Source organism: Poromitra crassiceps, assembly GCF_964638095.1.
Source record: "Poromitra crassiceps genome assembly, chromosome: 5".
Taxonomy (NCBI): domain Eukaryota; kingdom Metazoa; phylum Chordata; class Actinopteri; order Beryciformes; family Melamphaidae; genus Poromitra; species Poromitra crassiceps.
This window is the reverse complement of record NC_139642.1, coordinates 24,989,058-25,001,691: the sequence shown is the minus strand read 5'-3', so window position 1 is coordinate 25,001,691 and position 12,634 is coordinate 24,989,058. Positions and strand designations below refer to the sequence as shown.

The 12,634-nt window shown below is 45.3% G+C and overlaps 1 protein-coding gene across 1 annotated transcript in view; it reads left to right on the top strand.

The window, feature by feature from the left end:
* Positions 1 to 196: 196 nt before the first annotated feature.
* Positions 197 to 12,634, top strand: part of sik3 (SIK family kinase 3) — a 61,856-nt gene continuing 49,418 nt past the window's right edge. The window contains exon 1 of the mRNA XM_083637767.1: positions 197 to 491. Within this exon, the coding sequence (XP_083493893.1) occupies positions 201 to 491 (291 nt within the window). The 5' untranslated portion in view covers positions 197 to 200. The remainder of the gene's footprint in view (positions 492 to 12,634) is intronic.

Below are 12,634 nucleotides of genomic sequence, written 5' to 3'. Positions count from 1 at the left end.
ACTTCTGTGTCGCCAAGGCAACCACAATACGTTTCTGTGGATGAAGCGGATGAAGTCATTTATACGCTCATTGTTGCCATGGCTACAACCTAGAGAGGGCGCTGCGGAGGAGCGTTTCACGTAAAATGACGCAGGGCGGGGGCGTGCCCGCGATGCGCGCTGCGCAAGGCTGCTTGTTGTTCCCGCAGAGAGGCGAGAAGATGGCGGCCGTGTCAAGCGGAGGTGCAGCTGGGTCCGCTGCGGCCGGGATTACGCACCCTACCCGACCGACCCACGCAGGCATGGGCCCCCAGAACCGAGCACAGCCACCCTCCGGGATCAGCCACCCCAGTCGAACCACCCCGGCCGCTGGGTGCATCACCAATCCTGGCCACCCCTCGGCCACCAGGGCCCCCCCAGCCCGAGTGGGCTACTACGAAATCGAGCGGACCATCGGCAAGGGGAATTTCGCGGTTGTTAAACTAGCCACACACATCATTACCAAAGCAAAGGTAAGGCAACTGATGTCTGACCATTGGAGGTGATCAATTACATGTTGTCATCATTCCGTTTTCAGCCCTTTCCACCGTAGCGGCAGACCCTCAGTCATCTGCCCAGGATGACGCTGGGGCCTTCAGGCTCCGCTCCGGAGACACAACGGCCAGCCCGCTCTGATGACACCGCTGCTCGGTGCGGGGGTGTCCACTCGACACGGGGCATCAATTCCAGCCACTCGTTACAAACGTATTTTTCATCACAAGATAAATCTTATTCAAGTATGTGTTAGCTACCTTAGGTATTCGTATCAATGGAAAGCTAGAAAGGCCTGCGGTTGATGTGTGGCATAGCGCAGAGGACGGAGAGAAGGGTACTGACGGAGATGAAAAAGAGGAGAGGGGGTTCCGATTGAGTAACGAAGCTAATGTTAGCTAGCTTAGCCTACTAGCTAATTAGCTATTTGGCTAGTTTCAGATATCTTTCAGACACAAACCAACACACCAGGTTAGAGGCTAGTTAGTGCCCCACTGACTAACGTCAAATCAACAATAAACTGCCAAAGTTGTTCATTCGTTTGCCAAAGTAAAGTATTGAAAATGGTACCTACTACCTCTTTGGAATCCAACGCAATTTCGCCACGGAAAACTAGTTAAAACCACACAGCAGAGCCAGACAGACAGACTATTTTGGGTTTAGCTTAGGAAAGGATGGACGAATGGCGTTATTTTTTTTATTGTTTGTCGTTAGGAAAAAAAGCCTTAAGCCAGTACCGTCTTTGGTTGTTTCTATATGTTCTTTCTATAAGTGGTATTTCAGGTTCGTTTGACAGTTTTAGTTTTGTTATGCCACTGTTTAGATGACATTTCCATATACGTTACCCGACTAGGAGGATACATGCACAGGGTAAAATGAGTTGCTTCAAAGAATGCTATTATATGTTTAAGTGTGCGTAGATTCTTTTGCATAGAGTGGGTGTCTGTCAGTATATGCCAGAGGATTGACATATCAAGTGGCTGACACTATTGTCAATAGCTGATATTCATGCAAAACATTTCAGCACACGCAATCATTCTTCACTGGCAGTTGTGTGTTAAGGTCGTGTTTGTACCAATTCACTTCTGTATTGCAAATGAAGCACTTGGTCTATGGCAGTTCACATTCTACCTAGTCCTTTTTAGTCAGGCGTTTTTTGTTTTGGTTTCGGACATTACTTGGGAAAGGGATTACTCGGGTTTTCCAAGTTGTTTTCTTTTTCCACTGACCTATGAGATCAGGTGTGTAGCTTTTGCAGCTTCATTGCTGTCTGAGCAGGGTATCCTTATTTGCTGTCACTCCAAATATGTTGGTTGTGTCTGCCTGACTGGCGCGGCGGTGGGTGGGATTGTCCTAAAAGTGCCTAAGCGAGGGGTTGGGAGCCTCAGTGTTGTGCGTTTCAGCATTTAAAAACAGCAGCACCAGTAGGATTTTTGTTAAATTGCCAATTTGTTGACTGGTCAGTTTGAGAACCGTTTGTCTCGGATCACAAGCTGTAGTGGGTGGCATGGTGACATGGGAATGAGCCCTCTGATGATATGACTGTTGTGGTTAGTACGCACATCACAGATGGGTGCTGGGCTGAACACTCACAATAAACAGAAGTAGATCGAGCATGCATGCATGCATGCACAAACTGCTCTTATAAAACTTTTCCATTTTTTATCAAGTTTTTTCAGATCCCCCTCCCTTTCTCCACATTATTTTAACCTTTATTTATACCAGGGGAGTCTCATTGAGAGCAATGCTCTCTTTTTCAGGCATGCCCTGTTGACATTGACACACACATTCACACCTGGAAGCTGACCAGTACAACCACAGTCTGATCTGCTGGCCACTGAGCAGCTCCACTGGAGCGTTTGGGGTTAAGGGGGTTAAGGGCCTTGCTCAAGGGCACCTCAGTGGTGGTAATGAGGGAGGGGCAAGCACTGCCTTTTCACTTTCCCCAATCCCCACCCACATTTATCCTGCCGGTCCCAGGGATCGAACAGATGACCTTCTGGGCACAAGGTCACTTCTCTAACCTTTAGGACACCACTGCCCTTATTGTTGGGGATGCTCCAATCGATCGGCAAGCGATCGGAATTGGCAGATTTTCACCGGCAGAACGTACAGGGCTGGAAACGAACTTTCACCATCCTCCCAGAACTTTTTTGCGGGAATTGATTCAATTATGCGCGGTACCCGAAATCCCGTGCCAAATTTTAGGCCCTGTGTTGTCAAAGACATTTCATTTGCGTCAGTGTCATTTTCATCGGTGTTCATTGTAACGAGCAGAGCAGGTATGTGTGTGTTTTTTTTTCTCTCAACTCGTCCCAAAATTAATTTACATCCTCCCCGATTACATTTTTAATGCCCCCGGAATGACGGGAGGTCCTTAAGGTCATGCCCTGTGAACGTAGTGCATATGAGGATAATGTGCTGTATTGATCCCCGACCAAGCCGCAGGTAACACGCGAGCTCAGACCTACGACCCTCGTGTTGGTAGGCACGGTAGGGCTGTACGATTCTGGAAAAAATGAGAATCACGATTTTCTTTGTCTGAATTGAGATCACGATTCTCTTAATGATTTTTTTCAGTGTTTATTGCACTCATTTAACTGACATGGGGAAAAAAACATTTTAATTCATTATTGGCATCATCATCTACTTTTATTATTCTATTTTATTATTGAAACATATTGATGTAAATAGATTAGTCATGTTATTGTTACTGCTGTTGTTATTATTATTATTATATTCATTTTGCTAAATGGCATCGTTAAGGAGGAGGTAAGAGTGATCCTTCAGTACCTGGGCGATCGCCTGTGTGATCTTCTGGGAGAAACGCAGTCTGTGCACGAGTTTTCATGGTGAAGTCACTATCGATCAAATGGACGTCAGGCTCGCCTCATATATGCTATGGTTCCATAGTTCGGCTGGACCATAAATCTGTCATTGTCGCAACATTATATCCTCCCCGCAATTCTGTCTCCACGTTTGTGCGCTGCTGATAGTATAGACCAGGTGATGCAACGTTTGAAGTTGCGAGAGGGCGAGTAGCACTTCCTCGTTCGCAATCCCACATTTTGCAGCGTGCAGATATCAACACAAAGTAGGCTATCAGGGCTGAGAAATGAAATGCAGCAAGGTTGGTGATTCTATTCATGTGCTGATGATACGGCTCGTTTGAGAGTGAAACCTGTACTACTACTGCGTTCATTGTTACTTTAATGGGCCGTTTCTCACTGAATCACTGCGGAGGTCTGCCTGACTGACTGCCTCGCGCAGTCAGTCAGAGGCGGAGCCGTCTCTGCTGACGGCTCCGCCTCCTCACTTCGTCAAGAAAGGAGAGCGCTTGGGAAGTGCCCGAATGAAAATGCGGCAGAATCGACGTCATTTAGAAATGGGATCGGCGCTTTCTATGAATCGAGATCGCAATTTTATTTCGATTAATCGTGCAGCCCTAAGGCAGCGTATCTACCGCTGTACTACCCGGACGGCGCCATTTTGGCCCCTGAAATTCTTACACTGCACACTGAACACACACAATAAACAGAGGTAGATGGAGCATGCATACATGTACAAACTGCTCTGACAAAACCTTTCTTTTGAGCTGATGTAGGGATGGGATGGACGATGTCGGGCACAGCCGATGGTCTCAGCACCCCCACCATCGTAACATCTAGTATAAGAGCCGTGTGCGGCGCGCATTCCACAAATGCCTGGCGCACCGCGGGGGAAAGCAAGCAACGCATTTACCAACCCGTGCTGAAGCATCATTATCTACTGCTGTGCTTTATTAACTAGGGGTGCACCCATAATAATCTGCAGATTTTCGGCCTAAATATGAGATGAGAGAATTCAGATTTATGCTTTTATGTGCCGATTGCCAACGCAAAACACGCAAACTATTTTCAGTGGAGTTGCTCGCATGTAAACACAGCTGAAACCATGCTGAAACGTATCAGTGGTGTCATTAAGTGTGTGAGACAGACACAACACGTCATCTGTAATGTATGCCAGGATAAAATACCTTATGGGAAAAGCAATAATAATCCTTGCAGCAGACAGTCAAGCAGGTGATAAGCAACTCCTCATGTTTCCTTCAGAGACCCGTGCTGCACTCAGGTTAGTTAACGTTAGCTCTAGTTAGCTTGCTATTAGCCGCTTGGTAACGTTATGTTAGTTGGTTTTGCTAGTCTTTACTCTTATCCTGCTTATAACATCAGAGTGGCATGCACACCAAACGATGTAAACAATGGTACTGGAAGTTAAATGTTAGTTGCTTTGATTGAACCTTGAACTACCATGACTGGAACGGAAAGGGATAAAGTTAGCTAAGGAGGTAGAGCAGGTCGGCCAATGACTCAAGGGTTGGCGGTTCGAATCCCGCTCCCTCCCAGCTGTTGTCGTTGTGTCCTTGGGCAAGACACTTAACCCTCATTGCCTCGTATGAATGGGTATGAATGTCTATGAATGTTGGTGGTGGTCGGAGGGGCCGTAGGCGCGAAATGGCTGCCACGCTTCCGTCAGTCTTCCCCAGGGCAGCTGTGGCTACATCACCCGTAGCTTACCACCACTGGTACGAATGGTGTGAATGAATAATGATTCCTGTGAAGCGCTTTGGGTGTCTAGAAAAAGCGCTATATAAATCCAATCATTATTATTATTATTATTATTATTATTATTCCTTCGTTGGGTCAGGTTGCCAGATACAGCGATGTTTCCCGCACAAAGACTGCTCAAAAACCACCAAAATGCACCCAAAACCGCCCAAGCAAATGCAGGTCTATTGGAAACAATCTGGCAAGACAGTCTGATGCGTGTGCTACCTAAAAGCATATTGTTTTTTTGTTTTGTTTACATGGTGATGAACGTAAATATTGAGGTAGGAAAAAAAATGTTTTAACCAGGACTTTGATGGATGAAATGCATGTACACTGGAAACTGTTAGACCTATAATACTGCTATAAAAACTGATATAAGGGGGGCCGACGATAATACTGCTATAGCCTACCAGCTGCTATTAAAAAAAAAAGATCTGCATGACGACCCCGCCGCCAACAACGATGTGCAATGCATGCTTTTATGATCTGTCCCCTTAAAAAATACTTTCGACATGTTTCTCAAGGTGAAAACTAATGTGAGGTGCAGTAAGGGTCCTACGCAAGACCGACCCTCCTCTCAAAATACCCCAATCGAAAACTGAATTATTTCTCTAGGCGTATTCTACAATTATGAAATCATTTAGGTTAGTACGATCATTAGATACACTTCTTATTTTGATAATTAGGCCTACTTTGATCAATTTCAGCCAAATTATGGAAAATTCTGCAATATTCCATGTTGATTGATTCCACTTTTATTACCAAATTCCATGATTCCGTCCGTTAGTCTGCGTTCAGGCGTTCACTCAAAGCGAAGCACAGAGCCAACAAACAGTACAGTACATACAGTACCTTTTCAGACAACTATGAGGGCAGTGTAAAAAAAAGCATATAGAATAAATAATTGTTCATTAGTTAATCGTAATCGAGTGAAAAATTCTAAATAATTGTGATATTGATTTGAAGTCATTGGAGAGAGGCTTTGACTCTGATGGTACAAATAAAGGTGTGTGGGGGCAGATGACTGTGGGTGCTCCACCTCTATCTCCTTGTTGACATACACACAGACAGGCAGACACAGGTCGTTTAGCTGCTTTGCACCACATAGTCCAGACTCCAGAGAAGTCTCCATTTACTTTGATGGTGGCCTGTGAGGCCAAAATAAACTTGGGTCAGTGAGGTACCATGGAGCATCTGAACTCGCCAGCCATGTTCCTTAAGTTAAGTTATCCTTTATTTATCCCCATGGGGAAATTCATCCTCTGCATTTGACCCATCCTCTACTAGCAACCTTCCTAGAACTAGGAGCAGTGCAGCCACAGTGCAGCGCCCGGGGACCAACTCAGTACTTTTCCCACTGCCAGTGCCTTGCTCAGCGGCACTGGCCGGAGTATTAACCCTGAAAAAGACAAATATGCGCACATCCAAGAAAGAACTTACAGGTGCTGGACAAAAGGTAACTATAACAAAAAGAGAAGGTCCGCACACTGAGGCTCTTTATTGCAATGTTTCGATCTCCAGGATCTTTGTCAAGCAAAGACAAAGATCCTGGAGATCGAAACGTGAACACAATCGAAACGCAATTTGGCAGCACATTTCTTCTTCTTGGGACGCGTTTCATCCATTTTTTTCACTGCTGCGGTTGTCCACCGGGAGATTGTGCGAGTGCAGTGCCAGTGACGCAGTTACGCACTGCCTCTGGGCTGGGTTGCCAGGTACCACGACACATATCCTACAAGTCAGGGAGATTAGTGGGAGAAGTTACTAATCGGGAGCACAGCGGGAGAAAGGGTTAAAAATCGGGAGACTCCCGCCTAAATCGGGAGTGTTGGGCAGGTATGGGTCAGCGATGTGTCCAGTCCAGTGCGCAGCCTGGTGACAGTCGGTTCATTCGCTGAGACACACGCTCCACCCAGGGGGGAGAATGCATTCTAAATAGTAGATTTTAATCTGGTCGGTTAACGGTTAATGTCCGGTTAATGAGGATTGGCTGTCTGTCAGAACAAAAATAATAATCCAAATGGCCATCCCTAACTGACAGAAACGGCGTGAGAGATGGCCGACGGCAGCGAGGGCGGGGCTGAAAGAATGAAAGGGAGGCCTTGTTGTCTGTTGATGATGGTGGCCACTGACAGAACAGTCGGCTGTCCCCCTGCCTGCTCATGAATATCAGAAGAATAGGAGCCTGCTTTGACATGAAGCCTCTGGATATGAATATGGATATGGTGGCCAGTCAGACCAAATGTGCCATGGAGCCGTTTTTTATTATGGCCTAAACTTTATAATGAGCCAATGATAAATGCTGACTAGTCAAAGAAGAAGCCTAGCAACTCTCTCCATTGTTGGATGGAGCTGGATATGATCCTGCAGTGCAGTCACCCAGAAAGTAGTCTCGCTGGCCAGCCTCCTCTCCCTTCCGTCCGAGGAGTCTGGCACCGCAGGTCTCCATAACTGGGATAAACCCTCCCCTGCTCTACTCTTCTCTCCCATTGGAGACGTCTGTTTCAGTGGCAGCCGGATGTCCGCCCCCCGCTTAAGAAGCTCTGTCATTGGCTCCGACCATGTCAATCAGAGTGGCTTCCGCTCCCTCCTCCCTGTGTGTTGCTGTAAATAGTGCCCTGCCGCCTCAGGGAAAACAACAACGCTAACTAGCTAGCAAGCTAACGGCAGAAACCTACACGCTGGCTCGTTGCTACACGCTGAAAACGGCAAGTTGGATTGTTTGAAACTATTTTCCAAGGGCACTGCCTCTAAGCACGGCCCATCGCAATCCCACTATGGAGACCTGCGGCGCCAGACTCCTCGGACGGAAGGGAGAGGAGGCTGGCCAGCGAGACTACCCAGAAAGGAGACTCTGCTGTTGCTCGGTAGCTAAGAAGCCCGAAAAGGAATTGTCTCCATCGAGGCCTCATTTGCCCTCTTTGGCTTTGCGAAACGTCAAACATTCTTCTACGTTTGTTTTTATTTCCCCCCAATACATGCTACTATTTCCAATGTCTATTTGATTGATTGATTGATTTAATTTGACAAATTAAAAAATACAATACACCAACAAGCATACAGTATATTTCCCCCCCGTCAAGTGTAAGGTGGGATTGTTGGTGCATAATATGCATGGTCACACAGAGGCACACACACACACACACACACACACACACACACACACACACACACACACACACACACACACACACACACACACACACACAGAGTGACTGATGGCTGCCACTGGATGTTGTAATAGTGAAAGTTCATCTCCTCTAGACAAAGCTAGTGGAGGTCAGAGCAGGTTTGGCTGCACATTTCCCACTGACCTGATTAGCACGTTGAGTCAGTCCATATAGTTGAATGCTGGTTGTGACCCTTCAGTTATATTCTATAGGCCTGAGTTATTTTTCTTTGTTCTCTTTGATGTCTGACTGAATGTCTGAACTGCTCTTCCTAGGTGTAGGCTAATGCTTCTTTGCTGCAGGAGTTTGGGCACTGGATAGGCTAAGCGTGCGTCCACACAAAGGTGAAAAAAAACTGCACAAATGATTCGCCAAATTTGAAAAATGTCAACTCCAGCGAACCGGCGATGAGGAGAACATCGCCAATACAGTAACAATAAAGTAATTCATCGCAATACATATGACTTTTTTGTGAAGTCAACTTTCTTTTATTTTTTGAAAAATTGCAGTATAAAACTGACTTAAAGGAACAGCTCACCATAAAATCCAAAATACATATTTTTCCTCTCACCTGTAGTGCTATTCCATCTATATCGTTTTGGGATAGTTGCCTGAGTTTTGGAGATATGGGCCGCGCCGCAGAGATGTCTGCCTTCTCTTGAATACAATGGAACTGGATGGCACTCGGCTTGTGGTGCTCAAAGCACCAAAAAAATACATTTGAAAAACTCAACAGCATTGTCTCTTTCCAGAAATCATGACCCGGTTACTCAAAATAATGCACAGACTTTGTTGTGAGCACTTTCATGTAGGAAATATTTTCTTTTGCAGTCTTATGTAGAAACTAGCTAGCAGCCAGTGGGTGTAGTTCGGTCAAAAGAAAGTAGTTCCATTGTATTAGAGAGAAGGCAGAAACTCTGCGGCCGATATCTCCAAAACTCAGGCAACTGACACAAAACGATATAGATGGATAAATAGCACGACAGGTCAGAGGGAAATGTATTTTGCATTTTAGGGTGAGCTGTTCCTTTAACTGTTCATTACCACTACCTACTGGATTGTTACTGGATTGTTAAAGCTACATGTAATCCTGTAATCCAGCGAATTGATTAATTCCTTAAACATTCATTAAGGAACGGCCGGAGGGACATGAGCAGAGCCATGTAGATAGAAGAGTCCCGACATCTCCATTCACTCCAATGGACCAGTTTTTTACTCTCAAGAGTTCCAGGAAGTAAGGTCCTGGATTAAGCAGCACTGTCGAGTTGCAGCAAAATAGACAGTTTGTGTTGTACTCTGAAAGGGTTTCCCCCCCCTTGAATCAAATTGTACATTATCAGCTTTATTTTAGCATGCAAAAGTAGCGCGAGACCCATTCCTGGCTGTTCATTGGCTAATGAGTCAAGCATTTTGGTCCTCCGCTGACGCCACTCTCTCTCTAGAGGACACTAGACGTGAGGAGTGATGATTGGTTGGGGTTAGGGTCATTCAAGCATAAATTAAGATAAATAAATAAACAAACAAATACAAATATATATTAATACCTCTAATGCAATTTTAAAAAAAATTGCATGTCAGTATTATGAAGGAATAGTCGAATATTCGAGTACAGCCCTATTTGCATTCATTTTGCATGTAATCTCTTAGGGTGCGAATTTGCGAAAAATTGCCCCCCGGTGTGAAGGCCCAGTAAGACAAAACCCTCATCGTTGATTCTTTTCAATAAATGCATCAGTGTAAAATCAAGTGTCGCTGCACGAGCCGCTCATTGCGTGACATTTTCTCCAGCGTTTCAGCAAGAAGCCTTCGTCAGGGTGGTGGACATGCATATAGTTTTCAACAAACACCATTCCGACTATTTGACGACAATTCACATGCCTGTCTCTGAATGTGTGTTGCAGCAGCAGCACATAAAACATTATCAGGGGTCACATGGTCCAATGATCTTGATATGGACGCCGGCACCATATATGGAAGCAGGTAAAGAAATAGGCTTGCTGCTTCTCTGCTATCTCGCAAAGACAACGGAGGTGTTGATGAATTTGCCTGTTGCCTGAGACAGTTACTATGTGGTTGCCACACACGGCAATTTGATAGGCTATTAATTACGCCTTCTAACGGTTGGCAATGTTACAGCCTTTTTATAGCCGCTGTCAACTATTGTTGGAATCGCTTAGATTTTCTACAAGTAAACGATTCTGTTCAGCTGAGTCCGTCAAAGAAATCTTTGACAGTCCTTCTCTGTAGAAAACACCCCATCTCACCTTTGGCCTGTAGGCAGATTGTCACTGCTGCTATTTAGGTTTTATTTTTGATGAACTACATTTGAAACAAGGACATGTAATACATTAAATGCAACCAGATTGTTTTAGATTCCTCTTTGCACCAAACGACCTGAAAAAATCCATTTGACAATGATCCACATTACTGAACTCTGATCATTCAAAGATCAAATGGAATAGCCGCCCTAAGTGGCATCGTAAATCCTCCAGATTAGGCTATGCAGAAAGATTGAGTAGCTGCAGACAGTCTTATCTAGGTGGAAGACTTCAACTCAGTAGAACATTAGGCTCATATTGCTATATATATATATACTGTATATATATATATATATTTTTTTAATATATATAATATTTCTCTTAACAGTGACTACGTTTACATGGACACAATATTCCACTATTATTCGGAAAATGACAATATTCTGAATTTGATAAGGGTCATGTAAACAGCATATTCCAGTTGCATTTTCCGAATTTGCCTTTTTTCCGAAGTTAGCATTTTCCGATTAAGACATCTGGGTTATTCCAGTATTATTCGTGTTTTCGGAGTATTCTTTGATCATGTATACAGCGCATTCGGAATATGCGTCTCAATCAGGGTTTATACCGCAGTTTGCGAAGCATGTTGGCTGTTTGTGGTCAACTGATGTGTGCTAGAAAGCGCTACAACAGGCGATATAATCATAATAATCCATCTCTGGCATGCAAAAAGAAAAGCCGACATTTCTGATCGGGTAGGCTACTAGCCTACTTTTTATGAAAGACTTGGATGCGCAACACCAAACTTTTCAGCAGCAAGCTCCTGAAATGGACTAAATGATGCTCGTAAGAATAGTGCTGCTCTGTTTATTCACAACAGAAAAACTCTGCGACTCCGCCTACCTGCTTCTCTCTCTCTCCCCCCTCCCTCACGTGTCGGGGAGGGCGAGCTACGGCTGCATGTAAACTGGAATAATAGTGGATTATTCATTTAGTCGGAATATTGTCATTTTCCCGAATATGGGCAAAAAGCGGAATATTGTGTGCATGTAAACGTAGTCTGTGTGCCTGCCTGCTTGTCAGCCTGCTAGTCAGTCAGCTAACCAGCCAGCTGTTTCGGCACATTTGACTAGATATTTTGACAGGATCCCTTGAGTGTTTGTCATGTCTAATGGGCCCGTTTTGTGTGTGTGTGTGTGTGTGTGTGTGTGTGTGTGTGTGTGTGTGTGTGTGTGTGTCTACAGTGTAATGGCTTGAGAAACGATGTATGGTCCCCATACAACCTAACTAAAGTTGAAGTACAAACACTCATACATAACCCTCTGTCTTGTGCCCACAGTGAGGCGACGCGAGCATGACTGGCCTTCTCTCCTCCTCTCCTCTCCTCCTTTCCACTCCTCTCTCCTCTCCTCCACTCCCCTCTCCTCCTTTCCTCTCCTCTCCCCCTCTCCACTCTTTTCCTCCTCTCCCCTCCTCCTCTCCTCCCCTCTCCTCTCACCCTCTTCTCTCCTCTCCTCGAGTGTTTTTCAGCAAGAGAAAGATGAGGAGGATGACTGACATTAGATAATAGGCCTAATCTACTACAGAACAATTTCACTCACTCACGCAGTCACTGACTCACACAGTCACGCACAGCTCTCTTACATGCAGCCAGGGCACAAAATTAGCACCGGCCAGGCGGCCAAACGCTGGTCAAATATGCAAGTCGCTGGTAAACGTGCTTCACTCACACAAGCAAAACAACAACACTGGTAGTGGTCGTCTATTGAGTGGCTGGTCAAATGTGAACAGTCACTAGCCATTTGGCCGGTGGTGGTCGTGGACAAAACAGTCAGTTTAGCAGCCTGCATGCAGCACTCCCTCTCTGCTTCTCACAGACACACACTCGCTGTGATTTCATTTGGCTGAATTTAATGTGATAAAGACTGCGCTTCTGCCTGACTAGTCTTCCTGCCCTCTACTCTTCTTCTACTGCCTTTTCTCTAGTGTCGATCTGCAGCCAGCCAGCCAGCCTCAGAGGGGAAGTGTGTGTGTGTGTGTGTGTGTCTGTTACGTGTCTATTTGTGTGTGTGTCTGTGTGTCTGTGTACGTGTCTGTTTGTGTGTGT